This window comes from Melospiza melodia, chromosome 15 (assembly GCF_035770615.1).
Source record: "Melospiza melodia melodia isolate bMelMel2 chromosome 15, bMelMel2.pri, whole genome shotgun sequence".
Lineage (NCBI taxonomy): Eukaryota > Metazoa > Chordata > Aves > Passeriformes > Passerellidae > Melospiza > Melospiza melodia.
Window position 1 is genome coordinate 7,928,396 of NC_086208.1, and position 17,096 is coordinate 7,945,491.

Here is a 17,096-nt window from a genome sequence, read left to right on the forward strand (position 1 = left end):
CGGGCGGGCCGGGTTGTTTGTGACGGCGTCACCGGCGGCTGCGGCCGCAGCCCCTCGTCCGTGCCGGGCCCCGCGAGGGCCGCGCTCAGGTAGGCGGCGGGACCGGCCCGCGGGGGCGGCCGCCCTGCCCCGGCCCGGCCGCGGGGAGCTGCGGGGGGCGCGGCGGCTGCCGCGGGGAGGGGCCGCCCGGAGCGGGGCAGAGCCCGGGGCGCCGGGGCCGGGCGGCCGTTCCTGGAGCGGGCAGTGGGTGAGCGGGGCCGCGCGGGGCCGCGGCGCTGCTCGGGGGGCGAGCGGGCTCCGGGCAGCGGTCACCGCCGTGCCGGCCCCGGCCCCGGGCGCTGGCCTTTGCCAACTTCCTTCTCTGCCATCGTCAGCCGCTGCCTCGGCGGCTGATGCAAGGTGCTCTGTTTCATAAACACGGCGCTGGCGCTTTAACTGCGCTGGCGCCGGGCCGCGCTCCGCTTCAGGTGCGCTCCAGGAACACCTGCGCGGTACTGGGGGTAGGGACTGAGCCGGGAATGCCCAGCCTTGCTGGAGCCTGGCTTTCCTTCAAAACAAGGAAATATTCTATATTCAATATGGGTTGCTAAATATATTCTTAGAGAAGAATGTTACTTAGGGGAAGAAATAACCACTTAGAGATAATAAACTTCCATGAGAACGCTGAAGTTTAATAGCACTGAACCTATTTTTATTTCTGTTGTGCAACAAAGAATCGACTGTAGAAGAGAGCTGAGAGGTTTTACTTGGAATGACAGCACAGCAAGCTCTGTAGAACACATTCATATTCTTCTTTGGTGCCCATTACTCATCTTTGTCAGTGCTTTTTGAAGGTTATTTTTTAGTCTCGGAAATCCTTTTTTTTTAGATGATTGATCTTAAGGGTTTATGTAGACTGGAGTGGTCCTGTTGAAGGCTGGTATTTATTTTGCTTTACAGTAGATGAATAGGATGTGGTATCTCAGATTTATTTTTATATACATATCTGGAATAACTTCGTATTGTGTTATCAACAATACATATGGTTGTAAACTTTTGCACCTTATGCTTCTGGTTTACATCTCACTAAGGATGGGAAAATAGTTAATGCTTCTGAGTTCCTGCCCCCCTTCCCCAAATACATACAAATTGCACTCTGAGCATAATGAGTATTTAATTTGTCCACACAGAAATTAAGAAGATGATGCCAGAAGTGACAATGAAGATGCTTAGCGAGCATATAAAACCAGGGCACCACGGGATTGGCTTTGGTTGGGTTTTTCCCCCAGTCTTTCCTTCTGGCTTGGCCTGGCATACAGGAGACCTGTAACACCCTGGTGTATCCTCCAGTTATCCCTGCTGTTACTGGGCTAGAACCCATTAGTGTCATCTTGATTCATTAGGAAGTTTGAAGGCTTGATGTCTTTTTAACTCCTGCTCAAAGCTATTTTTTTTAAAAAAGTTGCATTCAGGAAGACAGTGGCAGCATTTCCAGCCCCTTTAGGCTGGTTGGAGAGGCATATTGGTTCTTAGTGGGTCTTTGTCATTTGCTGGAGAATCAAACTGGAGAAGAGTTTGTGAGTGGGTCAGTTTAGCCATTGGGTTCAAATTAGGCTTCTGTTTTTCAGTGTACTTAGGGGATTGAATTTGACCTTGGATTGAGTTATGATTATGTGCATTTTATTAATCTGTTGCAGAAATAAACTGTTTAGCTGATGGTTGAAGTTTAGGAACACTGTACCTAGGTAATTTTTTAATTAAAGCTTGTAGGTCTTTTTGATCTTTTAGATCTGAGTAATAAAGTGTTTTAATTTTGGTAACTGTTTTACATGTGTATGTTTGCTGAATATACCTGTAGGAATGCATTTACCCTAGAGATGCTCTTCAGTCTGATGCCAAACTTCCTATCTGTTGTAATTTGGCTAAATTTAGCAGTTCTAACCATAAACTTTAGTGTTCTTCTGGTTATTCTTTTTTAAAAAATCCATTATTTTTCTTAATATTAAAGATATTTAATATTTAAAGTCTTAATTACAATACTAATAAAAAAATATTTTCTGTTTTGGTGGTTTGTCACCTGTGTGCAGGTAAATATGCACTTTTAGTGTAGTATTCTGGTTGAATGCAAAGAAATAACTTCTAACTCAAGGCCATTTATCAAGACAAGTGAGCAATAGGAAATGATGATTGTTTGCCTGCTTGTTTATCTGTTTATTTAATATATTTTGATGATGTTGGTACCCAGTGAGGTCCTGAAACTTTTGTGTGGGATGGGAGGACAGGTGTTTATGTGGAGCCCAAAGCCATGGCTGTACGTTCAGAACAGGAGATGCCTTTGTGTTTCTGCAGTTACCTGTCCGTGTGTTTTTGGCAGGACAGGGAGAGCAGGATGGTGTCTCTGTTGGGTTCACCAGGCCCAGGGTGAAATGCTGAGTTAGCTGGAGGAAGAGAGATGTTGCAATGCCCAGCACAGAGTCTGCTGTGACAATTTGGGATTTCAAAATCTGTAGATGCACCGGTATCAAACTGTACTGGTGCCCTGAGGTTGTGTTTTAAGAATTCAGATTTTGCAAGGCAGCCAGTGATATTTCTGCCAGGTGACAAGTTCTGGTGCTGGGAGTTCCCTTCCTGTGAAAGGAATGCTGCTGCTGCTGGATGCCCCAGTCACATTTAGAGTAATTAATGACAGCAAGCAGATGTCGTTGTCACATGTCGCATGTCAACTCCAGAACTTAGTCTTTGCCATTTGGGCATTTGTTATTTTGATGATTGAGGAAGTGTGATTTAAAAATAAATCACAATTAAAAAGAAAAAAGAGATCCTTTTATGCAGTGTGATGTAAAAAACCCCAAACAACTCAAACCAAAATGGATTTCTTCCCACCCCATCCCAACCTGACATACCCTGGTTGAGATTCCAGGAAAAGCACTAATGGAGGAAGAAAAATATCTACAGGAAAATTACAACCATATTCAAAGTAGGGCTTTATAAAAAACCAGAAATTCAGTAATTCAGTTTCTCTCTAGGTTTCATACCTAAGTTGATTGTTAGTGAGTATTTTTGCTTAAACTGTTGTTGTGATTGTCACCATCTCCTTTTTTTTTACAGAGGAACTGTAAATATATTAGTAGAAGTTGATGAGAAAATAGTTTTATCTTAGAAAAACATGCAGTAACTACCATAATGCAGAGATATGAGACACGTTTACTGTGTTTTGAGAGAAACCTACATGGTATTGGAGGTTTTATATTTTGTTGTGCCCATTTCCAGGCACACTAGTGTACTTAGATGTTCTCATTCAAGTTTTATATATATTTTCTGATTTGAGAAACCAGGAGTGAAGACAGGATTGATAATAAAGTAGAGAGCAAATAAATTTAAACACATAGATGCTTTCCTCTGTGTTCTTACTGGAATTAACTCAGAGTGGGAAATACAGCAGGTGTCTGAAATTGTGTGATAAAAGCTGTATTGAACCATGGTTTCATTGGCTGTTTTATTATGTTGATGCATATAACAGCCAATCAATTGGAAATTGTTCAATTTTGGGAATATTTTTCCCACCAAGATGAATCCATAGTCAATTTTATATAAAAATTCAATATTTTTTTTTCAAGGAACAAAAACTGTTTTAAACTTCTTTATACAACCTTTTTGCTAATTAAGGACTTGAAAAAGTGATTGAATATGATGTTAATGAATACTCTGTATTCCTGGTAAATTCCTGTTAAAAAGGAGAAAAGATACATAGGCAGCTGCAGCTGGACAGTTCTCTTTTGAAAGTGGCTGCCAGTCATCTGATAATATTATTTAAAAAATACTTTATGTTATTTTCATTCTGTTTTTGTAGTTGCCAGATGCTCTCAATTTTCCTCAGAATCAGTGTGAAGGAGTGAAAGAAACAGGAAACATTGATTTTGCCCAGTAGTTGAAGAAAATTAGTTCCAAAAGATCTTAATCTGTTTCTTCTCAAAAAAACCTCACACTGTTTTTCTTGAATAAACTGTAGTTTCTGTGCATGTAACAAAGCAGAAATTATTTCATGTCTTAAAACTTGTCTATAGCATCATTGTTTAACTTTAATTATTAATTAGTTGACTAGCTTTGTGTGTGTGTCTAGTCTAAGGGCTTTTTGGCTGGCTGAAATAAGTATGTGCCTAGCAAAACTATATTTGCTCCAAGTATAAAGAAGATAGTAGGAAATAAGTATAAAAGGATATATTTTCTTTCTCAACTTTTATTCTGTTTTTTTTTCCTATCAATTCCAAAATAACAATTTGTGTGTTAGTATATTCTTCTGTAACATCATGATTTCCATTCTTCTGCTTATTTATTTTTCAATAGAGCAGTGAAATTGTGTGTCTTGCATATTAAAAGAGTCTACTTTTACCTGCAGTGTGCTTTGAAAATGTCTGAAAATTCCAGTGACAGTGATTCGTCTTGCGGCTGGACTGTCATCAATCACGAGGTACCCAGTTTCACATTGGTGCAGTTCTGTCATCTATAAGCAGTAAAATGCTATTTCAGCTTAGTAATTTTTGTTTTGTGTGGATATTGCATATCAGCTGAGAATACAGAAGAGCAATTTGGATGTAAATCATGGAACTACTATTTAAAAAAATGTATACTTTTACTATAGTTGATACAAATTTTCATATTTAAAAGAATTTCTTTTTCTGCAAAGGTTTTACTTTGAAGAGCTGGTAGAATTTTAGTGGCATGCATTCTTCTGTTTCACCCTGCCTGAAAATATTAGCATGCTGTGTAACTTGTCTGTTGTTGCTAATGTATTTTTTCTCCTCCTGATAAATCTGTACCCTCACCAAAACAAACAAAGTTTGGAATACTAGGCAGGAAAAATATCTTGTGCAGAGGGAACGATTCCATGATTTCCCCAAGCTTTTTCTACCACTAAGGTATCTGATCCTAATTTCAGCAGTGGCTGTTCAGGGGCAGCCCTCAGTCCTTACATAGTCTTCCTTACAGAAAATTAGGATGGGGACAAGTGTATATTCCAGCAGTATCCTGGGACAGGTGTCTGGATCTGCTGTTGGTTTCAAGGTTTGCATTGTGTGGATGAAATCAGTGCTGTCAGTGGAGAGCAGGAGTCTTATGGCAGGGTCAGCCCTTAGGTTTGATCAAATGACTGCCCTGACTGTGCTGGTTGACACAGTGCCTTCAACACCTGCTCAGGTACAGCAGACACATGAGTGTAGATAAGAAAAGTGTTTTATCTTCCCTTCCCACAGTGGACAACCAGGCCTGGGTTGCTCAGAACCTCTGAGAAGCCTTTCCTGGTAGTGTGGGTATCCAGTATCCTTTCCTCCTTTAGTCCTGAGGATTTCTTCTGAGGATCTCTGCAGATCTTGACTGATGTGTGAATGTAGGATGGGTGGGTTGGTTTCCTTGTTTGGTTTGATTCTTATGTATTTAGCATTGTCTTGTAAACTGAGGAGGCCATTGAGCCAGAATCCTCAGGACAGATGGGTTGACAGTTTTCCTGGAATGACACTTAGTATTGCCTGCATCTACTTGTTGCCTGCTCCAGAAAAGAATTCGAGGACCAGTACTTGAACTGTTTCATTCAGAGGAGGAAAGCAGGAAAAAATGACTGAAAATCATGCGTAGTGTTCATCTGTTTTTCATTGCACACTCCTCTGTTTTGCAGATTATAATGAAAATGGGAAATTTGGAACCAAGCTATTACAAACCTGTGATTGCACTCATGTTTTGACAGTTCCTTGTCACAAGTGATACAGTTTGAAGTTTATAAATATTGGGCCATGCTTTCATTTCTGTTGGCAGCAAAGTGGTATTTAAGAGATGGTTAAAACTTCTTTTCCTTATTTTGGGCTGGATGACAGGTTGGGCATCTTGTCACCAAAAGAAACAGAAAACTTATGCACTCCATTCCTCAAGGCCAAGAGGGCTACAAGAGTGTAACAGGCTGCTGGACTCACAGAGCTCAGATAAAAGTAAAAGGATTTAGAGGTTGAGTTATTCAGCTGTGAAGTGCAGACTTTATTTTCATTCTTGGGATGGTTATTTTACACTGTAACTGCAAATGAATTATGCTGTCTAAATAAGTTAACATAACACAAGATTGTAGGATGGCTGGGATTTGTCTAGTCAAAGCAGAACAGATTTCTGTGGCATGGAGATTTTTTGTTCCCAGTTATTCATCTCTGATTCAGTGAAATAAAAATGGGGCAGCACTGGTGTTTAAGAGCTGCCATTATTCACATTCTTCTGGTAAGACAGCTTTGAATCTGAGCAGAAAGGAAGCAGAATGGATGGGATGGCCAGGTACCCTTCACACAGCTACTGCCCATGGAGGGGGATGTGGACTTCTGTACACTGCAGTGAATTGAGCTGGATGTTTAGGACAGGGGTAGAACTGTGGGTTAGACAAATTTGGAGTACTGAGTTATGATTTTCTCACATGCTGTTGTGACCTGTATTGGTGATGGCACAGTGGAATCTGTTTGTGGACACGTTTTGCAGTGAGTTAGGGGCAGGGAGTGGCTGTTGTCCAGGCTGTGGCTGCAGGGAGCTGGCAGCTGTGGCTGCTGCACTGAGGGTGGGCTTTGGACAGAGTCAGAGTGCTCTACATTGCTGGGCTGCTCCTGAGAAAGGACTTGCTAATTTTGTGTAGGAGGGTAGGGAGGTGACAATATCTTTTTTTGACCTCTTTGCTATTGCTGACATGGAAGGTCCAGCATCAGATGAAGTGGATCAGAGAGTTCATGCATTCCCACCTGTGTGTTTTACCATGTACTCAGCTAGCCCATTAACTTGGTTTTTTAGCTAAAATTGTAATCTGTCTTAAGCAATACTCCCGATGTTTTTCTTCTTGTGGAGCCTGGCAAACTGAAATGTTCTTCTTCTTCACAATTTAAGAAATGAAAGTGGTTCTGTCACACCAGAGAAAATTGTCACATAATAAACCTGTATATCTATCTATAAAACCTAACCAACCCAAAAACCCCAAATAACTTTGTATTTTCTTTCCTGAGATTTCACTTAGATTACAGTACATTACTTGTAAATGAGAGGTGAATTTCTGCAAAACACATCAAATCAAAGTTGTGATATTTACATAGTCGAAAGGAAAAAAGATACAATGTGTTTAAAAAAGAAAAAAGATACACAGTGTTTAACAGTTTACCAAAGGAGTTAATTTTTGAAGCCTTTTATAAAAGAAGCATAACTTTGTAACATGATTATAGAATGTATCTTATGCACTTCTTTTTGAGGTATCTAATCTTCCTGAAGTACAGGCTCTGTAAAAACAAAAGCATACATGTTTGCTTGAGTCCTGAAATGAGACATCCAGGGAAACTGATCTGGAAGTATTGCTGCTACTGTAATTTCACACCTGCTGTTGCAAAAATAACTATCTCTGTTTACAAAAACAGCTCAACTTATTTATGGATCAGAGTGACTTAGGATTTTTTCAGTTATGTTTTGCATGTTTCTAGTTTGCTAATAGCCTTACTGGTGTCTCATCAGTGTTTTTAAACCAAAATTACAATATAAAGATTAAACATTTGGAATTGTCAAGCATATTGCTTGACTTTAGTACCCTGCAGTCTCTTGGCGTTGTTTATTTGCAGTTCCTGTTGTGCTCTGGTGTTGTTGCTGCCTGGCTGCTGACCAGTAACGAGGGCTCCTTTCTGGATTAAAGACAGAAATCCAATCTAGAGTTTGTATAAATATTTGTTTTTGAGGTGTCAGAGATGTACTCTATGAGCAGCCTTTCAAAATTTCTCACAGGAGTTGAGATGGAGTGAAGTTAGACATAGTTTATCCTGATGGTAGTATTTATTGCAGCTCATGTTGATATGCTTGAAAGTTCTATTTTTGGGAGGGTGTGTGTATTTGCATACAATAGATAGGAACGGGAATTAGATCCCATATTCAAAACCTCCTCTGGTTATATAAATTCCATTTAATAAACAGATCTAATAAAGACAATAAAAATAGTTTTTTAAAATACTCAGTGTAGTTGTTAATTAATGCCTAAATTGCTGTCATTTTTCCCCTTTAGAATTGTCCTTGTCTAACTTTTTTTAACCTTGGTCATGAGAATTACACACTAACACTTGTTTCACTCTAGTTAATTAGTTGGTATTTCACCTGCTTTTCTTAGCTCAAAGTCGTCTTCAGTTTTAAAGGCTCAGTTTTTCTGTTTCTGTTTTTATTACTAATATTCTGTTTTCTTTGTAGCCCTTTCTTCCTACTTTACTATTGGAAACCCCAGTAATTGTAATGTCCATTTAAACTTTCCACCTTCAGGGTTCTGACATAGAGACAGTGACCTCGGAAAATGGAAGCACAAATGACAACCCTGAGTTTGTTTCAGAAGAATATGTTTCCTTGCAAGAAGAGGAGCAGGCAATTGATGTGCAAGGCAAGATATTAAAAGAGTTGCAGTTGCATAAAATAGATCAATATTTGTTGTAGCATTGGCACAAAATTGGTATTTTTCAATAGATTTTTATGTGCTTTGTGGATGTCTGTCAGGGTATTTGCTTCACCAATGTTATGGAAAATAATCAGTTGTCAACTTTATAAAAGTATTTTTTCCTGAAATGTGTGAAATTAGTAGAATGTCTTTCATTTTGTCCATACTTTAGATGTGTTATAGAATAGTGTGCACTGGTGTTGCTGTAAGATCGTTCATAGAAGTGTTATTGATAAAAGAATTGTTCCCTAGTAATGTCATAGATCAAATAAGAATAATTTGGAAGGAACCATCAATGCTTGTACTCCTAAAAAATAACATTATGACATTGTATATTAATATTATATGGGTGTGGGCATAATTTGTGGTTGCTGCTTTTAATCCCATGTTTGTTTGCTTGTTTATTTCCTCTTTTTATTCATATAGCTCAGTGCAACAATGATGAAGAGATCCCAGCAGTAGATAATACTCTGTCTGGTTTTGAGGAGACTCAGACAGTTCCAGAGGTAAATTACATTAACAGACTACATTATTTAGAAGCTTCTCTAAGCCCCATCTGTCAATGGCAAGAAATGTTTGGAAGGCATTAAAATGGAGACACAAATTTTTCCTTTCCTGAAGTTCCAACAATTTTTGTTTGTTTGTTTGTTTTAATTACTTCATATTTTTTGTGTCTGAATAATTCTCACACTGTCCCTTTCCCTAGGAAAATAAAGAAAAAGTTCCTGATGATGGCTCCTGCATTGGAACTATTAGTGATGATTCTGACATTGTTACACTTGAAGCTCCAAAACCAGAAGAAGCTCAGAGTCAGGAGGAAGCTCCTGCTGATGGTGAAGAAGCTCAGAGTTCAGAGGATTTTAACATGGGTTCCTCCTCTAGCAGTCAGTATGCGTTTTCCCATGTAGAAACTGGTAAGAGCAATAGAGTCTTAAGCAATTGTGTGCAAAAATGTCACCAGGGAAAAAACCCCAACCAGTCTTTGGTTAGTGAGCCTTCTTTTTATGGAGAGAGGAAAAAAATAATGGTTTTGTTGAGTACATATCCAAGTATTAGAGTTTTTCTAAACTCTAGGTGCCCTCTTCAATTTTGTCTAAATGTATGTCTGCAATTTTTTAATTGAAAGCAATCTTTTTCATTGTTTGTTCACTGTTTTAAATGGAAAGTTAATTTGTAGCACATCTTGGAGAATGAAAATTACTTTTAGTTCACAGAATAATTGTAGGTTTTCTCTTGGCAGTATTTTGGGCTTTATATAAGAGTTGGCATAAATGACTAGCAAGTGGGAGAGGATTTTTGGTGCCACGAGGACTAGGCAGTATGACTACAAAAACTTTGCACCACCCTCATAGCTATGTAGTGTATATTTATAGATTTAAGATATTCCCAGTGCTTGACTGAAATAAGCAGTGCATTATAATCAGGAGGAAGAGGATGAATATTTATCCAATAAAGAACACAAACAAAACCCCAACAAATCCAAACCAAAAACTTCCCGTTTTGTTGCTGTTCTCTAGTTCTCTAGTCTTCCTCTATAATTCTTTTTGGCTTCTTGTTTGTAATCTCTTCTGTTCTCTGTTTTCTATGACACCTGTGTATTGCTGATTTTTATCTTTCAAATTAAGTTTATTATACAAGCAGGATTTTACCTAAAATACTGTTTTATCTTAGAGTAGGATACAGCATCATTAAATGTTCATGTATCTGCATAGTATCTACTGGAAACAGAAAGTGACAGCTTAGTGTCTAATTATAATCAGTGAAGATTTGTAATGAAATTGTCACCTTCTTTAAGTCATCTGGGGAATCTGGCTTAATTTTTAAATTAAGATTTAGTTGACTTTGTTTTTTTCTTTTAGGGATAAGTTCTAAAAAATGTCTTTTTTTTTCCCCCCCTGTGTTTTTGTACACAAAAGTCAGTTGGCTGGAGAAGCTGTGGAAGATTCCTGATTGTGTAAGGGGATGGGGAAATGAGGTGAAAGAGCATGTATCTCGCAGTCTTCCTTTTCAAGGTGGTGTGATTACATTTGATCAGCTTGTGCAAAGCTGATTGCTTAAGGCTTGCATGGAGTGTTCTTACAATTTTTGATAGCAACCTGACTTGGTCTTGTCATAGTCATATTCTAGACAGATGCTGAAAGCCAGTCCTCACTGAAGAACTTGGCTAAGCTCTCGGTGTCTTATGTGCTTCTTTAAAAAGATGTTAACCTTGCATGTAGGTTTGGAGCAGGCATCAGTAAGGTTTGTAATACATTTCAATGTGTGTGCTTGCTTGTTCCAATGGATAGTTCTTGTTGGATTCCAAGCCTACCTGTGACTGGCAAAAAGAATTTCTTCCTTCTAACGTAAGCTGATTTCAGCATGGCCTTTAGTGCTGGGCATTCAACTGATCAAGTATTGCAGAAAATGGCAGGAGTACTTTTGCAAGTGTTTTAAATGCTGAAGTTTTAGAGGTGACAAAAAGTGGCAACAGAAATCTTTGCCATCCACTTCCTGTTGAGTGTTCTGTGTTGGAAAAGGATGAGCCTCAGATTCTTCCTAATGTAGATACTAAAGCATTCTACAAGGATTTTCTGCCACTTCTTTTTGCAAACCAGTTCCTGTTTAGATTATCTTCATCATGCAAGCAGAAATGTTTTAATATTGCTTCATGAATGAAGTTCAGCCAGCAGAAATACCCATATGCTACAGTGAACTGTATCTGAGCTGTGTCTGTGCAAAAATGTCAACTGACTTAATCTGATTGCTGGTATAGATCTGACACTTCAAAATCACAGTAGAAACTAGGATTTTGGGCTGCTATTGTGATCACACTTGGTTTTATTTGTATCCTTTCTATCCTGGTACTATTAGAGCACAGCTTTGTACTGAATTCTTGCAGCAGCTGTAAGGCAGTGTCATTCTTGCCTGAAAGTGTAATTGCTGTTGACAACTTGGCTGTAAGTGCTTATGAATGGCTTTAAGTATATTACAGCATTTTTCTTTCTGATTGTCTTTTTTTCCCTCTTTTCTTATTCTTTGCTGTCCAGTGTGTATCAAAGAATTTTTCCATTTGGCTAAAAGCAGCTCTTGTTCCTTAACCACTTTTGTATTCCATGTGTGTAACCTTCTTTGGTTGTTGAAAAACCCTACAAAGCCCCACAGATGAGCAAGAAAAACACCTCTTACTAAGTTTGTCCTGTATATTTCTCTATAATGTCTGACCTCTGCATTCTAGGAATGCATTTGGAATGTTTGCCTTTGTTTTCCAGGATTGGGAAGTATGCATCTGCTTAAATGATTGGGTCTAAAATGGTGTCCTTCTCTCCTAAGCTATAGAAATTCATTTAAGTGTCTGCATGTCCAAGTCACTGTCTAAGTCTGGGTTGACTGATTTACTAAAATGGAATTTTTTATTAAGGGAGGAAGTTGTCTTTCATAATCTGTCATGTTGCTTGTCCATGGACTTGGAAATTAGAAGTGTTCCAGATACTAATTGATAATCTTTTCTGGGCTTGATGCAATCACCTCTATTGAGTTGTAATTTATTTTAAGTGAAGAATCTTAAGTGGAAATGCATTTTATAGATAATAGCTAGTACTGCTTGGCATTCTTGTCTGTTCAGTGATGTGTGCATGGCTTTGCTCAAACAAATGACTTTTCGGTTGTGAACTGTTCAAGGACAGACTTTCTATATTTGTATTTTTACATTCTGAGTAATGATGTCTGATAAGAGAATGAACAACCATATTTTAGGAGGAGCATTAGCATTGTGTGACTGTGAGCAGCAAAATTAGTGTCCAAACAGGAGAACTCTGTCATGTCTAGAGACTTCACTGATCCCATTGAATTTATTCCAGACATGTGAATTAGGTACAGAATGTAGATACTTGAAAGCTATTTTCCACCCTACTACTGCTTCCCCTTGCACTTGAAAGTTACACTTTTAAAGGAAGGAGATTAAATAATAATTACTTATATACTGCATTATAGAAATCTATTTACAGTATATGCAGCAAACATTTGTACAAATGTTGTTATTTTCCTGGTTAGAATATGGCCCTTTTGGGCCATTAGAACATGAACATACAAATGGTATAATAAATATAATCTTGAAAAAATTCTATAAAAGGTAGTTTTTAAGGTTAGAATTTGTTCTTATTGCAAATCTTGTCCAATTTACCAAAATTTCAGTCAGGTAATAGAAGAGTGTTGGGAAAGAACAAACAGAAAAGCACTTAATTGGATTTTTTCCTGTGCTACAGTGGTTGAAAATGGCTTTTTTGAAAGGTGGATAAAGATGTCAACAGATAGTATATAGTAGATATTAAAAGAAAACAAAATTGCATATTTAAGTAAATTTATATCTTGATTTTGACTATTTCTAATAGTTACATTAATGGAACTGTAATGGAATTTTTTCTGCAGTTGCATGCAGATCACAGAATGAAATTTTTTGAGGGGATGTAACAAAGCCATGTCTGTCTTCTGGGAGGCCTTCTTTTAGCAAGCCTTTATATTATTCTTTCATTATTAAGTATTTCAGTTTTAATAGCTGTAAGAGAAAGAAAACTGAAATCTTTGTCTTTTTACTTCACAAGAATTTGCAGGGGCAGTACATGTAGATGCTTTAGGAGGCAGGGTTGACTGAAACACTTTGTAATGGGTGAATGATAAGGTATGGGGAAGTGCTATACAGCTATTTAGTGATGATTTCTTGATTCTCTATCATTTAGTTTTAAAAAATTAATTTTTAACTTTGAAGAGCACACATTGTTCGTGTAATTTCCAGCACAAACGATATCATTAGAATTTTAATTTTGTTTTGTTAATGTTCTCAAAGATAAATACCAGATCTATTTTGCATAAATAATACGGATCTTGATATTCAGTTTGCTCTTTACCACAGAACTCAATGCATTTTAACCGCGGCTGTGTGCTGCTTTTCAGTGTTCTCCTCGCAGGCCAGCCCCGAGGAGTCGAGCAGCGATGAGAGCAGCAGCCAGGGCAGCCCGGCCGTGCGCAAGCGGCGCCCGCGGCGCCGGGGGGTGTCGGGCTCCGAGCCCGAGGGGGCGGCAGCGGCACCGGCCGAGCCCCAGGCGGAGCCGGCCCGGGACGAGCAGCAGCCGCAGCGGCAGTTCGGCAGCGGCCTCAACAGGTGCATCGTCCTGGCGCTGGTGATCGCCATCAGCATGGGCTTCGGACACTTCTACGGTGAGTTCAGGGAGGGCAGAGCACACAGTGCACATTTTGTGCAGCAGATGCTGTTTTATTGTGACTGCCGTGTTTTGTCTTGTTCTCTGCTAACGACCTAAGCCACTGCAGCTGTAGTGGTAATACAGGGAGGTTCTTCAGCAGTGCAACTGTATGCAATATACACTGCTTTGTACAGTAATGGGGTAAATAGTGATTTTTTCTGAGTAGCTCTAGTTTTTTATGAAAATATGCCTTTCTAAAAAGGCACGTGATTCAGTTGGAGATGAGGATATCATTCACTTTGGATTTGGTGGTGACTGATTGTTAGGAATTTCAATTTTGGCACTTCTTTGAGATTTGTATTAATTTTCATTGATCCCAATTTTTTTTATTCTTAGGTAAACCTGAAGGTAAGAGCCTTGAGTGATGTACTGTGGATGCTGTTCTTGCACTCAGATTTACTTTCTAAACCATGTGTGTGTTTGTGTACACACACATCCATATATGTATGCATACTTATATTGGGAAAACAAAACAATGAACCAAGTCTCAGGAGTTGCTAATGTATGTGGGATAGGAGCAACTAATCCAATCATACACATTTTATGTAGTAGTAACTGGTGTGAAAGCTGTTTGATGAGCATTGGCATGCTAGAGGCATAGAGGAGCACAGTGACCACAGCAGTCTGTGATAGTGCTTGTGGGGGAACAGGAGATCTCAGTTGATAATCACTTCATTGTGTTTAATTTGGTATTAATGATAAATACTGTCTTTTTAAAGAACTTGGAGATCTGTGGATGAAAAATACACTTTGAATGTGGACTCAGGGTAATGCATTTTTTAAGGAATTCACTTGTTCATTCATTGAATCTGTACTTCTAAATAAAAATTGTCATCATTGATGACAGTGATGGCTGCATTTTTCAGCAGAAGTAAGACAGCTCTGTGTGGCTTCAGTTTTTGCTTCTTCAAGTGAAAGTTCTTCATGGTTATGTGATAACTTATCTTTCTACCACTAGAAAGGAAGTGAAGTTCTGCTTCCATCTTCCTGTTTTTAGCTTTTTTTTTTTTTTCCAACACAAACTTGCAGGGAGAATCCATCTCCCTAGAGGACTACTTTGTAATTTTGTGGTTCAGCTTGGAATGAATGTTTCCCACAGCACTCTTCTACTGTTAGGCTAATTGTCATGTAAGAGGATTGCAAGTGTAACTTCTTTTAAAAATACTTTCCTTTTTTTGGGTCAATATCAGGATAGTATTTTCTTTTTAGCTAGAGCTCTAGGGCCCCCTTAAGACTTTCAGAGATGCGGAAAGCAACTAGATTAGATGAATTAGATTAATTTATATATTTTAATCAGCTGTATCCTAATCAATATTAAACTGAGTTAACTGGTTTTATGATGCTCTAGGAAGGAGAACTGAATGAAGGCAAACTTTTCAGGTAACAGGTGAAGCTTAAATTAGGTAGAAGGTTCTTCCCAGAAAAATGTCTCCTTATGGACATTCAGATTAATTTTTTTCTTTAACCAGAAACTGCAAGGGGCACTATAGCTATAATGCTAGGGATTTGGATTGGTTACTTAAAGAATCTGAAGGAAACTGTGACTTAGAGTACCAGCTGGAAACACAAACCAATTACTGAGGAATGGCACTTCAATATGTTCATTTTTAGTGTTGCTAAATGTCATTTTTGCTTACTTTACTTAAATTAGGATGTTTTATAAGGAGAAAAAGAGAGCTTTAAGTGTTTTCTGTAATTCAGGTTCTACCCAACATAAACCCTTTATGCTAAATGATGATTTTTCAGATGCAGGCTTTAGATTGTTAGGATTGATGGACTTCCTCAAAAGCATCTATAAAAGATAAATATTAAAACCAAATTTACTGTCAGTATACTTGAATTCATTTATGAAAGGATCTGTGCTCTCAAGAAGTGTTTACTAGGACTCTGCAGACTTAAAATCATTGCTGTAAAAATGTTGCCTTTGCTTGAAGGCAAATGTTGCCGTTGCTGAATTGAACTATTATAGTTCAGCTTGGTTTAATAGAGCAGTCTTTTTTTAAGGTCACACTTCACAATAGATAAAAAAGAAGAGAGCACAAAACATTCATCAGTGCAAGTGTAGTTAGAGCATTTCTTCTGTTTACAGTATGTCTCCCCCTGCCTTTAAATACAGAAATAGATCTCTGATTATGGTGCAATGGTTTTGAAAGAAATACCTCAAAATTGCTGTTGCCTTCTTCTCTAGAGTCAATTCAAGAGAATCTGAAAAGCAAATATATAAAAACTACATCAGTGTTAGGATTTAGAGAACATATGTTATGTGAGGAAGTACCAGTCAAGAAGCTGTTCTTGACAAAGAAAATTTGGTGGCTAGTACAGCAAAGATACTTTTTCTGAAAGCCAGGGTGTCTCAGCCTTTGTCTGGCAGTTGAAAAACAGGACACATGCTTACTCTGCAGCCTCTGCTTATGGATAAGAAGGACAAGACAGGGCCTGAAATACTTGCTGCTTTGTGAGCAGTGTGTAATAATTGTATTTCTGCATGAAAATTTAAACACTGTGCTAATACCCTCTCATTCATGTAATTCAATTAACAGTCAAGGTTGGAGTTCTGAAGTGGATAATGCATGGACCAATAGTCTCCCTTTTATCCTGGTTGACTTGCATGTTTCTAAAAAACTTAGAGAGAAGTCACAAATATTCTTTCCTGCATAACTTGTTGGGTTGGTTTGGATCTAATTTATTTCTATGTAGTGTTCCAAAATTCCTTTATTTGTTATAAGTGAAAAACCAGTGTAGAAGCCGATTTTTGGGTCTGAGAAATGGTTTATCATTGAAAGAAAAAATTTTCCTACAGCTAAACAGTTACTGGTAAGGACAGGGCTGAAATGGCAAGGTAAGAATCCTTCTCAATTTCCAAAGAGAATGAAGATGATGTTTAGGTTCCTCTGTTCCTCTAACTCCTTACTCTGAGTCAGTCTATCAAAAGAAACTTTTTTATCTTTGTAGGTACAGTGCAGATCCAGAAACGGCAGCAGCTGGTGACAAAGACACGTGAATTAAAGGATCTGAAAGATGACCTTTACCAGTGCCAACAAGAGCAAGGAGATCAAGTGCACCACAAAGGGGGGGTAGGTGTGAGCTTAGCTGGAAGTCATTGCATAATTCTGTCATTGTGTGTGTGTTTTACACAAAGTGAAACGAATTTCTCACACAAATCCATTTAATTTTTGTCTTTAGCAAGTTCTTTCAGAGAACTTTCCCCTGAATTCTTGACAAATGTTTATGTTGATTGAATTTGCTCTCAGAATGTGGTTAAACATACTGGGTTCTATGTCTGTGCTCTAGGAGTTATCTGGACACAGAGACTGTTTCCCTGTGACACAGTGCCAAGTTGTCATCAATGAAGACAGCTGAAGTAGAAAATGCTTGTAAAAACATGTTGAACATAGAGGTTTTGTGATTTTTAA

At 38.4% G+C, this 17,096-nt stretch overlaps 1 protein-coding gene across 4 annotated transcripts in view; it reads left to right on the forward strand.

Moving 5' to 3' along the window:
- Positions 1–17,096, forward strand: part of CCPG1 (cell cycle progression 1) — a 21,153-nt gene continuing 4,057 nt past the window's right edge. Inside the window, exons 1-9 of one of the 4 annotated variants that reach the window (XM_063169643.1) lie at positions 1–89; positions 4,376–4,447; positions 8,278–8,392; positions 8,873–8,952; positions 9,153–9,360; positions 10,363–10,458; positions 13,376–13,639; positions 14,020–14,031; positions 16,636–16,757. In XM_063169643.1, coding sequence (XP_063025713.1) covers positions 4,388–4,447; positions 8,278–8,392; positions 8,873–8,952; positions 9,153–9,360; positions 10,363–10,458; positions 13,376–13,639; positions 14,020–14,031; positions 16,636–16,757 — 957 coding nt within the window. In that variant the 5' untranslated portion in view covers positions 1–89; positions 4,376–4,387. The remainder of the gene's footprint in view (positions 90–4,375; positions 4,448–8,277; positions 8,393–8,872; positions 8,953–9,152; positions 9,361–10,362; positions 10,459–13,375; positions 13,640–14,019; positions 14,032–16,635; positions 16,758–17,096) is intronic. The other 3 variants (XM_063169644.1, XM_063169645.1, XM_063169646.1) reach the window with 3 other exon arrangements.